Source organism: Schistocerca piceifrons, chromosome 5 (assembly GCF_021461385.2).
Source record: "Schistocerca piceifrons isolate TAMUIC-IGC-003096 chromosome 5, iqSchPice1.1, whole genome shotgun sequence".
NCBI lineage: Eukaryota > Metazoa > Arthropoda > Insecta > Orthoptera > Acrididae > Schistocerca > Schistocerca piceifrons.
Window position 1 is genome coordinate 384,422,535 of NC_060142.1, and position 16,169 is coordinate 384,438,703.

Genomic DNA, 16,169 nt, shown 5'->3' on the forward strand with positions numbered 1-16,169 from the left:
ATCATTTCGTGTACATAAGAATATCACACATTTTCAAGACTAGGAGATTTATAAAATACACACACACGAATCCTCTTAGCCCCCAGCTTAGAAGAATGTTTCATTGGCTCAGATAACGAATTTTCAATAGTAATTACATAAAATATAAACATTACTTTACACATTACTAGAACTGATCGAAGACATATATCCTAGTTTATAAAGTAAAATGATACAAATCTATTGTAAAATTTTACCATTGATAAACAATTTTTGACATCTTCCACATGCACTTACTGGCTGAAACGTTTATTGGTATGTTAAATCATGCAATAGAACACTATGGCTTTAGTGCAAAGAATAATATCAATGTTTTTCTTTGTTTGTTTTATTCTGTATACACACGTTTTTGTTCAATTCAGATTAGTGAATCATAAGGAATTCACATAGATTTAAAATATCTCTGGAGTGAGCATTCAGATACGCAGAATAGATTTTGAGTTGCCAGCATGCAGTGCTATCGTGGTCAAGCGATCTCGTAGTGGCGTAGAACGGGCGTCACGTCACTGCACCGTCACATCAACGTGTATTTACACTTTACGTCACGTCAGTTTGCTTAGCCCAGTACCGTACAGCTGTACAAAAAGTCGTAGCATCGGAACTGAGTAACTAACAACAACAAAGTTTACTAGCGCTCAATGCATACTTCATAACGTATGTTCTTGATCAGTTATGTTTAATAATGTATTGAGAAGTGAAATATCATTTCAAAACATCGACATTCATTTACTAGGGAAAATAATATTTTACGTTCAAACACATGAAACAATGGGTACAAAGGAATAAGTGGATCCTTTTTACTCTGCTCATTAAGGTTTTTCTTGTGTAACTAATAACATTGTAAACAGCTATTTTTTTCCTTTGATAAAGCTGAACGTTTCAGTTAAAATGTAATGGAAATTGCTTCGTCAACATATGTTCTTATTTGCATACTTTGTGGGGGTGGCTCTGTTCCGTATTGCAAAAAGTAAATAATTTTTCGCTTTCAGATATCTGACCTCGCCTGTGTAAGAACACTCAACGGAGAAAAATATCCAAGTTGTCATGATACATTGCAATTTGCCACGAAAGCAAATGATAATGATAAAAATAAAGATAACGAAAACACAAACGCATGAAATCCACAACCATAACACGAGTGAGCGAGGCAAAAATACGTTAACTTACGATGTTAGTAGACGACAATGCCATCAAAGTTTTCTTCCCATGAAACGATGCAGACGTGACGTGACGGCCAATATGAATTGGCCTTAAGCAAACAATGTCAACCCGAGATAATGTGAAAATTTCAGCTTAATGTCGACAACATGCGCAGAACACAACCCTCACTTCAGAGATATTTCTACGCTATGGGAATTCGCGCAGATAACTATGGTGCTTACGCCAGAGACAGTGAAAATCTTGTAACACAAGAAACGTAATATCTCTGGCCCTGTGCCCACTTTTGTAAACAATGTATTGCAGCTGTTGCTGTGCGTCTGAGGTTCTGTATACCATTGCCCTCCATTTCTCATCCTGAGTTTTGCTTTACTACGAAAGAGGGGATTTCATAATGTCTTGCTAAATATGATCTTCCCTTATTGCAGGCAGACACAATCGAGAGGAAGGAGTATGATCTGGCACCGCTGAAGAATGCAAAGCTTCCCATTATATGGGTCCTTGGTAAGTGGTCATATTACATTTTTTAAACATTGCAGCAGACATCTTTATTTTGTAACTCATGTATAAAGGTTTCCCTATTCAAACAGATTCAGTGAACACTGTCAACACACTAAACTACAACTTCCAGTTACGTAATTTTAGAGTCATGATGTCGCTATTTTGTGGCTGCTAGATATGAGACTTAAACTGTTGTCATTGGTTTTGTGTCTGCACTAAAAGTTTGAGACAGCCTCCACCGCTACCAACATTGTTTTCGTGTTCCGAATGTTTTCTTTGAATAACTTACTGTATGGAAAAAATGGCACTGAGCACTATGGGACTTAACTTCTGAGGTCATTAGTCCCCTAGGATTTAGAACTACTTAAACCTAACTAACCTAAGGACATCACACTGGTACATGCCCGAGGCAGGATTCGAACTTGCGACCGTAGCGGTCGCGCGGTTTCAGACTGGGGCGCCTAGAACCGCTCGGCCACTACGGCCGGCTACTGTTTGGAAGATTAGATAAAAATTTGTTTTCTAAAAAGAAACAATTCGTGTGAGTACTTTAGTACCGAGTGTAGCGTGCCTTTTTAACGGTGATACTAGCCTATTGGCCATATACATAAATTCCATCAGTATGATATTAGTTTTTGCACTACTTTCACACAATTTAGTAAAACAGGCAAGTAGATCTCCAGTTTTGCCTCGGTGTTAGAACACAATAAGCGTTAAATTAAGGAGACACAGACGAGATTGCACTGTTCTGAAGTGGATGAACATTGACTGATCTCTTACGTTTTTGTTGAAATAGGCGAATCTCTAAAATAAAAAACGGTCTGCTGACGGAATAACTAATCCTATTTTTACTGGTAAGCCTTGTTAAATTGCACACCTTCTGTAGATACTAGAGCTGATCTCTCGAAATAAACAATTCTGCTAGGATAATGCTGTGTTTGGACAAACCTTTTCGAAATATCATCATAAAAACTTTCAAAGTCTACTTCTATCGATATTTCTCTGTAACACAGGTACGTAACATTATTGTTACGCTAACAGAAATTTTGGTCGGAACAGTGTGAGAAAGAGGTGACAGAACTAAATAACTATGTGAAAAAAAGGCTACTCGAAAATGAATGCTGTGTCTATTATTTCCTATGCCCCTTTCAGTTGCTCTTTTCGTATTTAGTACTGTACCAGAAAATGTAATTACTGGCTTCATTAAAAAGAGTACAAAAGATGAAACTAGTATCAAGAGCCTAACGAGGATTTGGGGCAAAGGATTGTGCTGTTATTGTCAGACTGATTATGTTGACGACATTTCTGGTGAACGCTCCACGTTTTCGTTTTCCCCCCATTCGGTAGACCTATTTTAATAGTACTACACCTATTTTAATAGTAGCCTCTGTAGATGTTCTCCGATTATTTCACTCAATATGTTTGACGAAAAATAAGTCGTCTATAGAGGCTACTATTAAAGTAGGTCTACTGAATGGGAGTAAAATGAAGATGTGGAGCGCTCATCAGAAATGTTGTCTACATAAACAGTCTAACAATAGCAGCACAAACCTTTGTCTCAAAGCCTCGTAAGGTTCCTGAAAGTAGTTTCATCTTTTATTCTCGTATTAAAGAGGCCAGTAATTACGTTTATATATATATATATATATATATATATATATATATATATATATATATATATATATACTCCAAAAGTGGATGCAGCAGTTGAACCTATCTGTATTTCGCACCTGATCATCCCAAACCAAGTCGAGTATTTACGTCGGTGTGGCTCTGAGTTCACGTGCACGATTTTAGCGCGTGGGGATCAGGGATCGAGTTTTGCGTCTGGCAGGATATACTTCTTTGTTGCATTAGATGACTATGTGTTAACATTCAGGGAAGGTTTATTATTTTATTTACTTGTTTCGCAATCTCCGCAGGTTTACAGCAAAATACAGTAAAACCAACCTCCCGTATTGTGCCACAAGTAAATAAGGATAAGCTTCCGAATTGCGCCGTTATTACATGTAAATAAAAAATGAGGAGACAAAAGGAAAGAAACTCAGAGCGAGAACTGTTTTTACTTTGTTACAATGAGGACAATAATTCTGTAAGTTCTACGTTTACAACAGATCACATTTACCAAAGGTGTTCGAAATTTGCACCGTTTGCTCGAATGCAAGGATTGCATTGCTCAGTCATCCCTTCACGCCCAATCTCAGCCGCTTCATGTGTGCCGAGGTACGCGATCTTGTGATGTCACGTGTTCAACATTTCTCATCCTTTTTTGGGGTTTTTCCTGACATTTGCGGCCCACTGTGTTTTATGTTAAATTAGTTGTCTCAATGTCTACGTCGCTACAGGGATTTTTAAACGACAGAGTCTGTGGATGAAACTAGTGGGGATGATAGATGACGTCATGGAGGTCAACTTTTACTAATGACAAAATGTTTGTTGACGCTTCCTAATGGCATGGTGTAGCACTCTGTGGCGTTCGTATGTAGTGTATGTCACTTATGATCCAGTCATCTGCTCCACGTGGAAAGGGTAGACGGAGCTTCTAAAATACCTTTCTCCGCTTGGAGACACTCATTCTTAATGTTTTCTTGTTGAAATTCACTGTCTCAATGTACTGAGGTAGATAGTACGCAACAGACCATCCTGGTTTGGTGAAATCTCATCGTCCCAGGGCTGTAGAATTCAATAACAAGACGCCTGGCATCACTAGGAACTGTCAGTGAACATTTTCCTTCTAACAAAAATTCTTCCCCATGAAGTGATATATCACTCCTCCACGTTTCATGCAAAGATTTTTGAATACCTTGTATATAAAGCAAAAAATATTTGTATGAATACATGTAGGCCATTCACAACAGTAACAATTTCTGTTCCGGAATTCTTCTGTATTACAGGAATTGCTAGGGAGAAACATCTTTAATCTATATTTTAAAACACTTCTGTTATCTGTCATCTAATTTATCTAAATGGGTGAATTGTGAAAGGATTTTATAGCTGTAATTTCATCCCTTTCTCCTTTTTTATGCCAAAGCTAGATTTATTAAAGAGTAATACAGATAATATTTCCTTCAGGTGTTGTATTTGTGAATATTTCTGTTACTCTCAAACTCAGATGGGTTGATGATAACAAATTTGATAAGTGAGTAAATGACAGTGAGGCTGTGAACCCCACACAAAATTCTAATTACCTTTTTTAGTGACGTTAATGCTTTTTGCCTAAATGAAATGTTACCCCACAATATTATAGCATAATACATCAGAGAATGAACATATACAAAATATGTTAACTGCTTCTATATCCGCAAACTTGGCAATTATTCTTATGAAAAAAGTACCCGAACTAAAATGTTTTAGCAGGTGTGTGGTATGGTTCCTCCAGTTTGTTTTCATCAACATGCACACCTAACAACTTGGAACTTTCTGCTCTGTTTATTCTAGTTGGTGTACTAGGTTGACAGGAGGTGAGATAATTCTGATACTACAAAACTAGATGAGCAGTGCTTTTGCAAAGTTTAGAGCTAGCTCATTTGTGCAAAACGAGTCGATGACTTTCACAAATTTATCATTTCCTAGTTTCTCTGTTAATACTTTTCAGCTCAGCTTCATGACAGTCATCAGCAAACAGGACTAATTCTGCCTCCTAATATCAAATAAAAGTGGCAGAGGATGTAATTTCTCCCCATGCAGATGTGTCCTCACGCACTGTATTACCAGAACAGCTTAGGGTAATGTTCTTCATTCTATTTCTTAAATGAAAACAAAAACAGTCGTGCCGAACTACGTTTGCTATAAAAACTTAACTTCTCTAACAGAATATTTTGATTTATGCAATCAAACGCCTTCGGTAAGTCACAGAAGATTCCCACTGAAGAAATTTTGTCATTTAAAGAGTTTATTACGTGCACAGAAAATGAATAAATAGCTGACTCCTTAGAGCGGTTCTTTTGAAATCCAAACTGTGATTGGCCAAGTATTCCATAAATACATAGGAGAACATTACCTTCTCAGAATTTGTAGAAACTGACCTAAGAATGACACTGAGCAGCAGTACTCTCTCACTCATCTCAGAGAGGTCTAACAATGGCATATTTCAACCTATCTGAGTATATACCTTGGGTGAATGATGCATTACATAAGTGTCTATGAACAATACATATTATAGGACCACAACATTTTAGTGTCTTATTGGAGATATTATCCACCCCATATTAAGACTCCATTTCTATCCTAAAGTGTGAGCACAAATTTCCTCATCTATTTTTAAAAACCAATTGTTAAAAGTAGCTGCTACACGCGAGTTGTCTTTCACAATGTTCCCATTCTGTTTAGGTAGTAGCTGAGAGGCAAATGAGACAGGATTGCAGCCTGTTCCCCAAGTTATTCGATTTGTACTTTGAACAAGCTGAATAACAAGCAAAGCAAAAATTTGGAAAGCAGATCAAAGTTCAGGAGCATGAAATAAAAACTTTAAGGTTCGCCAATGATTAAGTAATTCTACCAAAAATAGCAAAGGACTCGAAAGAATCACTTGAGCAGAATGGATTGACTCTTGGAAAGTGCTTTGAAGAGAAACGTCAACAAAAGTGAAACAAGGGTAATGGATTGTAGTGGAATTAAATCAGGTGAAGCTGAGGGAATTAGATTAGGACAAGAAGTAGACAAGTTATCCTATTTGGACGGGGGTATAACAGACGATAACAGAGGATATAAAATACAGTCTGATAATAGCAAGCAATATTTTGAAAAATAGAAATATTTAAATGCCAGGAACTCTTTTCTGAAAGTAATTGTCTGGAGTGTAGCCTTACACAGAAGCGAAACATTTCTAGCAATCAGTAAAGACAAGAAGAGAATAGAAACTGTTGAAATGAGGCGCTGGAAAAGAATTCTGAAGATTAAGTGGGTATATAAAATGAATAATGCAGAAGTACTTAATTGAGTGAAGGAGAAAAAAACATTTTCGGCAGAACTTGAATAGAAGGAGGGATGCAATCCTGAATCGTCAAGAAATAGTTGATTTCTTTAGGGAGGGAAGTGTGGAGGTAGACCAAGGGGTACTGGGGGCAGTTGGAGATATGCCCCAATATGATTCCTTGATTGTTCTTACCGAAATACAGAACGAACTAGAAGGCCAGAATGTCTGCCTGAATAGGAATAGATTGTAGATTATTATCAGCTCTGACGTCTGTCTTGGAGCCAAGGGAAAAGTATCGAAAACCTTGATCGGGAACAGAGAGATCTGGACAATTTCCAATTTATTTCTGGGACAAATATATCTGTGTGTGTGTGTTTTAAGCTGTATTTGAGTGGATGTTGTTGAGTTGTTGATGAGGAGACCTGCACAGAGTAGACTAGCAAGTAGAGCTGCATCAGACAACGACAACAAAAACAACATGGGGAAGGAAGTTATAACGTCGTCTCTCTCTTCTGATGATGTACGCTCCAGAAATTTCAAGGATAAGCATTTTGTGATGCGCATAGCATCTTCAATTAGCGTTAGCAAACATGTTTGTGTCACTCTCGCAGCTACTAAGCGAACTCGGGACGAAACAACGCTTTCTTTGGGTCGCTCCATTAATTCTACCTCATTGAGGTCGCGTAGGAGCAATACGTAAGAAGTAGATCAGTAGAGAGTTTTGTAAGCTACGTATTTCATAGTTGAACTACATTTCTTTAGTTTTCTTCCATACTTGAGGGGCTCGCGTCGAGGGCTGCAGCAATAAGCGAGGGGTAGTCACGAAGTTTTATTAATCATATCGAAAATAGTTAAGCTAGGTAATTAATTTTTTGCTTGTATGCACCTACGATCTGTAGTCGTCATATATATTTAAATCCCAGCACCACATACCATATGACGCCACTAGAGAACCCAACTCGTCTCAGTTAGCAGTGAACTACGTATTTTGTTGTGGCTCCTCTAGTGGCCTGCTTGATCCTGTGGATGGGAGATTTTAGTATGTATTACGACTGCAGACATTTAGCTGCAAAGAAACAAAAATTATTTACCTAACTTAATAATTTTCGAAGTGATAAAAAGCTTTATGGCTATCCCTCTTTTATCGCTGCATATGTCGAGGCGAGTCCCGAAAGTATGGAAGAATATTGCAGACATGTGCCTGAAATTAAAAAAAGTTAATTACGTAGCTTTGTTATTTGTTTCGATGTGGTGACTGGAACATTTTGACTGGCCCTCGTTCGTTCCGAGGACACACAGAGCTGCTTGGAATGAGCGGGCGCCTAGTCAGTATGTAGACTTGCATGTTGTGTTGCAGGGGGCCCCGGCTCTGGCAAGGGCACGCAGTGCGACCGCATCGTGCAGAAGTACGGCTTCACCCACCTCTCGACGGGGGACCTCCTGCGCGACGAGGTCAAGTCCGGCTCCAAGCGCGGACAACAGCTCACCGCCATCATGGAGCGCGGAGAGCTCGTGCCCCTGGTGAGTCCCACACCTCAACTCTCGTCAGCGTTTGTGGAAAAGAGAGACTCAGCTAAATAACATCCGTAGTCAAAATTGAGGATCTGTTAGATGATGCCCGGTTTGGGTTTGGAAAGGGTAAAGGCACCAGAGAGGCAGTTCTGACGTTGTGGTTGATAGTGAAAACTAAACTTAAGGAAAATCAAGACACGTTCATAGGATCCGTCGGCCTAGAAAAAGGGTTTGAAAATGTAAAACGTTTCAGATGTTCTAAATTCATAGGCATGTAGGTCTAAACCTATATACAACATGTACAAGAACCTAGAGGGAACAATAAGTTGGAAGACCAAGACCGAAGTGTCCGGATTAGAAAGGGTGTAAGATTGTAACGTAATCCTTTTCCATTACTGTTCAATGAACATCGAAGGAGCAGCAACGGAAACTGAAGAAAGGCTCAAGAGAGAGATTAAAATTTAGAATCAAAGGATATCAGTCATAAGATTCGCTGATGACACAGCAATACGCAGTGAAAATGAAAAAGAATTATAGGACCTACTGAATGTAATAAACAGTCTAATGAGTACAGAATATGTATTGAAACTAAATCGAAGAAATACGAAAGTAATGACGAGTAACAGAAATGAGTTTAGCTGTTGTAAAATTAGCAACAAAATTGGAAAGCACGAAGTCACGAAGTGAAGGTATTCTACCGTCTTTGAGGCAACATAATCTATGACGGACGAGGCAAGGAAAACGTACAAAGAAGACTAGCACAAGAAAAGAGAGCATTCCTGGCCAAAATAAGTCTATTAGTAATAAAAATTTACCTTAATTTGAGGAAAAAAATTCCGTAATGTACGACTTGAGCGCTGCATTGTATGGAAGTGAATCATGAAATGTGAGAAAACCGGGAAAGAAGAGAATCGAAACATTTTTGATGTAGTGATATAGAAGGATGTTGAATATTGCGAGGACTGATAAGGTATGAAATCTGAAGATTTTCCACAGAATCGGCAAGAAAAGAAATATGTGGAAAACACTGACAACAAGAAGGGCCGTGTTTACAGAACACGTGTTCAAACATGAGAGTACGAGTATAACTTTATTGGTACTAGAGGACGCTGTAGAGGGTAAAAAGTGTAGGGAAAGACAGAGATTGGAATATACCCAACAAATAATTGAGGACATTGTGTTAAGTGCTAATCTGAGATGCAGAGGTTGGCACAGGAGAGGTAGTTGCGGCAGGCCTTAGCGATCCAATCAGAGGACCGAAAAAAAGTCAGCTGAATGTGATCCTTTGTGGTCTGCAGCTACCAGATTCGTCCAGTCTCGTCATTTTAGGCTGTAAAGCTCGAAAAACACCTGTAATGGCAGTTAGAACCTACGGTTGGAAGACAAACCACTTCACATGTCGATGAAGCAGCTTAAACTTTTGGCAATTAGCCTACACAGTCCATAAAAGATACAATGAAACCTCATCATGTTTCTAATCACCAAACACCCGTTACAGTGCGGCATTTATTACTACCATTGTGTAATGAAACACTTAGGTCGCCATCGCAAAAGAAATGTATTCCAGAGACAAATGAAACTGCAGACATGAAACGTGACCTTCATAAATCCATCGCGCTGCAACACTAAACAAACTTGTAATTGTTGATCTAGTAACTCTAGGCGATAGCCATAGTGTTATTGATAAACCCACTATTAAAAAAATTGTAGTGAAACTTCTTGACAGAATAAAACTATGTGCCGAACCCAGTTTCAAACCTGGAACTGTGTCTTTCACCGATAGGGAAGTTACTAAATAAGCTATTCAAGCATGACTTAATAAAATTGCAGTTCTGCCAGTATATAAGGTGTTCGTTTTAACTTGAGACAACTAAATATTTCGAAAACGACAGATAAAAACAAGAAAAAATAATGGACGTGAAAAGTTAACACTGGTAAAAGGGGACATATGTCTGTGTTACAACTTGACACTCCCTAACAATTCCTCCTGCGTGGGCGGGATCAACTTTGTATTTTCAGAAGGGGAGCCCCCATTTTTATTTCATATTCGGATTCCACGCAAAATAGTGTTTTCCATTCGCGGTAGATGATGCTGTAATCGACAAATATCAAAAGTGCCTGTTTTTTCAATTAAGAACCGACACATCTGATCCTACATTTCGTTTACGACGTAAATGTAAACTTCTGTGTTCTAACGACTGATATTCATGTTCAAATCCTTTTTCAGTGCTGCAAACTTGTTTGTACAGTACAATACGGTTAGCTGTCTCAATGTCTGATTAGAAACCACGTTTAACACGATACAGGAACAGCGACACGGATGTAATAGTTTTCTGTTCCAATCGGAATGCATGGCTTAGGTGAGTTTCCTTGCCTCCCATCATTGGGGTGCTTGATTTCGGTGAGCATCCATGGCAGGTGTGTCTGTAACTATCACTTCATGGACATTTTTGCCTTTTTACAATCGTTGTGGTCTGTATTCCGCCTGTAGCCGCTTAGTGGCCAGCATGAGAGTAACGGCGGTTGGATGGAAACTCATCCCCAAATCTGTCACCCTTATGGAGGGGTTCGAGGGCGGTCACCGAAGTCAAGCATTCCGATGGTTTGGGGACCCACCACAATCAACGCCGTAGGGAACAGAAAACTATGTTACCGAACACTTAGCTTATTTGCCAGAAATGTCAATGTCTAACTATATTATCTGAACTGTACAGTCACATTTGAAATCTCAAGTAACGCTTGAATATCAGTATCAACCGTTAGAACACAAATGTTTACACTTACATAGTAAATGAAACGTAGAATCGTATGCGTCGGTTCTTAATTGCAAAAACACGCACACTTGATATTTGTCGATTACAATGCCATCCAACACAATGGAAAACAATGGTTTGAGTAAACCGTATTTTTGGCTTAGAATCCGAATATGGAATAAAAAACGGGCGCTCCGATTTGAAAATACAAAATCGACCTTACCCACGCTGAGGGGTGGTTAGGAGGTGGCTAGCTGTAGCACAGATAGATGTTCCCTTATTTATTTATATTATTATTTTTCCTTTATGGCCGTTATTGGACCACTTTAGTCAGTTATACAAAGGTCGTTGTTATTCATTAATGTAATTCAGTCCAACAGTATTCAATAAGACATTAAATACTAGAGTGGTTATACAACGATTATTATAATTCATTATTATATCAAGTATGTTTTGCTCTTCTGTTTGCCCAATACTTTTACATTTTTTCAGATATTTTCTTTCTTTTTTCGTCTGAGATCACTCTTCTTAGAGTCCTTTCGTTTATTTTCGTTTATAGTCTGTGTCTTGCATTACTCTGATTTTTTTTCTTTTTTTTTGGACATCTACCGATATTTGGAGTTCTTTTATATCTCTCTTAATTTCTGAGATCCATTAAATGTTGCTCTTACTATTCCGCAGTTTTTCTATTATTCTCTTACTAATTCTGTTTTCTGGTGTTGTCATTAGATGTTCAAAGAATGAGATATGTTTCTTCCTGATCGTACTCATTACTGGTTCTATTTTCTAGTACTGTTTCATTTGAAGCTATTCTCCAGTACCAATTTACTTGATATTGTTTATTTATGCATGTCCTAATTATTCTTCTTTCTGTCTATAGTATTTTGTCAATTTCCTCTGTTTTAGTTGTTTCGAAGATGGTTTCAGCTGCTTATGTTATTTCTGGTTGTGTAACTGTTTTACACTGAAGCGCCGAAGAAACGGGTATAGGGATTTGTATTCAAAAACAGAAACATATAAACATGCAGAATACGACGCTGCGGTGGGCAATGCCTATATAAGTGTCTGGCGCAGTTTTTAGATCGCTACAATGCCAGGTTATCAAGACTTAAGTGGGTCTGAACGTGGTGTTATAGCTGGCGCACGAGCGATGGGACACAGCATCTCCAAGGTAGCGATGAACTAGAGACCATTTCACGAGTGAATATCAGGAATCTTGTAAAACATCAGATCTCCGACATCGCTACGGCCGGGAAAAGATCATGCAAGAACGGGACCAATGACGACTGAAGAGAATCGTTCATCGTGACAGAAGTGCAACCCTTACGCAAGTTGCCGCAGATTTCAATGCTGGGCCATAAGTATCAGCGTGCGAACCATTCAACGAAACGTAATTGATACGGGCTTTCGAAGCCGAAGGCCCACTCGTGTACCCTTGATGACTGCACGACACAAAGCTTAACGCCTCACCTGGGCCCATCAACATGGGCATTGGACTGTTCATGAATGGAAGCATTTCGCCTCGTCGGACGTGTCTCGTTTCACATTGTGTCGAGCTGATGGACGTGTTCAGGTATGGAGACAACTTCACGAATCCATGGATCCTGCATGTCTGCAGGGGGACTGTTCAAGCTGGTGGATGCACTGTAGTGTTGTGGAGCGTTTCAGGTGGAGTGATATGGGACCCCTAATACGTTTAGATACGACTCTGACAATGACAAGTACGTAAGCATCCTGTCTGATCAGCTGCATCCATTCATGTCCATTGTGCACTCCGACTGACTAGGACAATTTCAGCAGGACAATGCGACACCCAACAAGTCCATAATTGCTACATAGTGGATGATGAGACAGAGAAAAAGGTTTACACGAATAACAGACAGATGGTCAACGACTTGCCTGACACGGTGGCGACAGGAAGAATATCCGGCCACAAAGTTAAAATAAAAATAAATTTGCCAAATCTTGAAAGACAGTGGACTCTGAACGATGGAATAAACTCTAGGAAAGAGAGTGACATTCGTCTTCGTGGATTGTTAGTCCCCCCAGATATGCAGGAGCACTTACGAGAAGTCTAAAGTCTGGCGTGTGGGAAAGAGGTACTGGCGGAAGTAATGTATAGCTCGCAAATTAGACGGGCCAGTCGGGCCTGATCCTGTCATCCTCTGCCAATGGCGTCATCGGATTCGATATGGTGAAGCATGCCGTCAGCACACCGCTCTCCCAGTCGCTGTCGGCTTTCGTGACCTTGGAACAGTAGTGATCTACCCTGATGACCAAAATTAAAGCAACAAACGGATATTTTGCAAGGTTGCGTTTATTTTGCCACAGAACAGTATAAACAGGCGATAGTAAAGTAGAAACAATGTAAAGAATACAGAACGTCAACAACTCCAACATGCTTATGTTCTGGAGATTATTTGAGCGATTCTTCTATTGAGATGATACGGAACGATTCAGTTAACAAGACATACACAGGCTGATTCAGCTGTCCTTACTTATGGATTTTATGCAACCCACAACGACTTCAAATACCATGAGTAAGGCTTTCATATTCTCTGTCTCATATGCGCAAATTTTTAGTCCTACCGAAAGGACATTTTTGAAGTAAATTTGATGTTAAATTTTGTACCGGTATACGTTTCCACTATAGGTCCTAGTTTTATTCAAGAATAACGTACAAAAGTGACCTTCAAAAGCTCCCACCAAAAACGGATTCCAGTACAAAATTTAGCGACATTAGATTTCTACAAAGAGGTCCTGTTCATTTTTTAAATGTAGAATTACTAGTTTGAGTGCAATGGGCGAGAGAATATGAAAATCTCGTGGATGGTATTGATGGTGTCTTGGACTGCATAAAATCCATTGCAGGGGCAGGTGAATCATTTTGTATACATGACTAGTGTTAACATTAATGAACATAATATTCCTTAGTCCTACTCATCTACTACGCTTAATAAATAGATTCTTTTACACGCTACCAGTTTTTAAATAAAAATCGGTCCACTGAATAGGAGCCTTCTAGGTTAGATTTTTATATTTTCTTTGGTACCTGTCAGACATTTTATGTTATTGGGCAAATGATCAAAAATTTTTTGTTGCTACGGTCTGTCAAGTATTTTATGTTATTGGGAAAGTTACAGAATTTTTTGTTGCTGCTTATTAACGCCCTTCTGAGCCACTAACAGTTTTAATAATGGGTGATAAATGTATTTTTTTCCTCCTGTGTCGTAGGTATGAACCTGTGACTTACCATCAGGATCTGTAGCAGAAATAAGTGGCTCTTTCTCTCCGAAGTGACACTGGAGAGTGGAACATCCGTGTCCCAGTGTTTGACGACAAATAATAACCACATGCTCCGAGTTCCTGCACTTACACAGCCTAATGTGCAAAATTTCAAACAAAGGTTTGGCACGTCAGAGACCAACACATTTTAGAGCCTTCGGCGGGCATAATAAGGCCGTCTGCTCTGCAAGCATTTAGAATTGCACCTCTCCGCCATCAACATTGTGCGTCACTGAAATATCCAAATCTTTTAGGTGGACAAACTGCGACAAAATGTCTCGCCAGGTCACACAAGGCCAATTAAAACAGTTTTCACTGTTCTTCTTATTATTTCCATAAATGTCTTATGGATGCATGAACTCGTCATGTTGTTAATCGTTCCAAAACTTCGATTACTGTTTCAGGTAGTATTCTTCAGGGCGACAATGTATACTATCGGTCTAGCAGACCTGCTGCTCCATATATATTAGTGCTTCTCCCTCCCCTTGTTATATCATACAAGGATGCTATGGCGCTACATGACGGTATTTTTTTTTTTACAGGAAGTGGTGCTAGACCTTCTGAAAGAAGCGATGCTTCAGAAGGTGGGCACCTCAAAGGGATTCCTGATCGACGGCTACCCCCGTGAGCTGTCGCAGGGCAAGACGTTTGAGGAACAGGTGAGTAACATCACGCTACTAATTCGTAGTTAACGCACAATGAGCGTCCCTTCCAGTAAGACCTCTCTAAAATCACTATGAGAACCCTTAGAAGGAAGTAATCTTTGAGGACCTCCTAGAGATTACGCAAGATTATCTAATTATATGTGGTCTGAGGCTTTTCCGGCGTATATACTTTAGAAATTCGCGTCACAGACAACCTCGTCAAGCAGGGACACTGGTTAAAACTCAGTAAGGCCTGGAAATCAATACTAAGCTCTATCAAGGAGCAACGGTGCAAGCGGACACGAGGTCATTATGCCACGGCCGCCGAACAGATACTGCGCTCATCTCCCACCATCGCCACCTACCTCAACACCGCTTCCCCCACCAACGGACACGCCGCGCGCCGTAAGCGCACAGAATCACACCAGGACCCTCGAGGGATAAATATTAACGGCAGAGAGTGGACGGCCATTGCATCAGCGCCACCTGACAATGCCCGAACGGCTATTCGCCGAAATGTCGTGAGCATCTGACGATTGTATCCGGCTGGACACCCGAGAAACCTTCAAACATTATTTAATTATATTAAAGCATTTTGGTGTTGACTGTGTTCGTGTTTTTTACCATTTACGGTAGCTTCAGTGACTTCAGATTTTTTTTTATTTTGCTGTTTGACTCTACACTAAGAATGTTAACCAGTTGTATGATAACCGATGATGACTGATCGATACTAGTAATCAATACAGATTTATTTCATCAGAAGTTGTTGGAGGTTCTTAAATATTATTTTCTTCAAATATTTACCACCTGGACAAAACACAGGATGTATGAAAAACAATCATACGATTTGCCACGTCTGTATTTCTGAAACTAAGAAACATATACAATGAATTTTGTTTTTTGGTGAACGGGAAACTCAAAACACCATGAGGTGCATGGCATATGTCAGTGCGGTATTCAGATTTTTCCCACATTACAGCGGGCATGTCTTGAGTTACAGCTTCCACAGCTGCATTTATGCGACGTCTCAGTTTATTCATCGAGGCACATAAACAGAGGCTTTTATAAACTTCCACAAGAAATAATCACATACAGTGAGATCCGGTGGCCTTGGAAACCAGTAAAGTAAGGCTGAATCATTTGGTCCAGTGCGACCGATACATCGTTCAGTAATCCTTTGATTTAAAAATTGCCGCGCTTCCAGATGCCACTGAGGCGGTGCCCCATCCTGTTGGTAAATGAAGTCGTTCGAATCAATCTCCAATTGTGGGAAAAGAAAGTTCTGAAGCATATAGAGATATGTCTTCCTGTAACAGTGTTCTCGGCAAAGAAAAATGGACCATACACCTGTTCCTGTGAAAC

At 39.5% G+C, this 16,169-nt stretch overlaps 1 protein-coding gene across 2 annotated transcripts in view; it reads left to right on the forward strand.

Annotated features, from left to right (window-relative positions):
- The window catches only part of LOC124798452 (adenylate kinase isoenzyme 1), a 116,972-nt gene that overhangs the window by 79,164 nt on the left and 21,639 nt on the right, over nt 1-16,169 (forward strand). For both annotated transcript variants that reach the window (XM_047261871.1, XM_047261872.1), the window contains 3 exons: nt 1,626-1,701; nt 7,971-8,134; nt 14,706-14,822. In XM_047261871.1, coding sequence (XP_047117827.1) covers nt 1,626-1,701; nt 7,971-8,134; nt 14,706-14,822 — 357 coding nt within the window. The remainder of the gene's footprint in view (nt 1-1,625; nt 1,702-7,970; nt 8,135-14,705; nt 14,823-16,169) is intronic.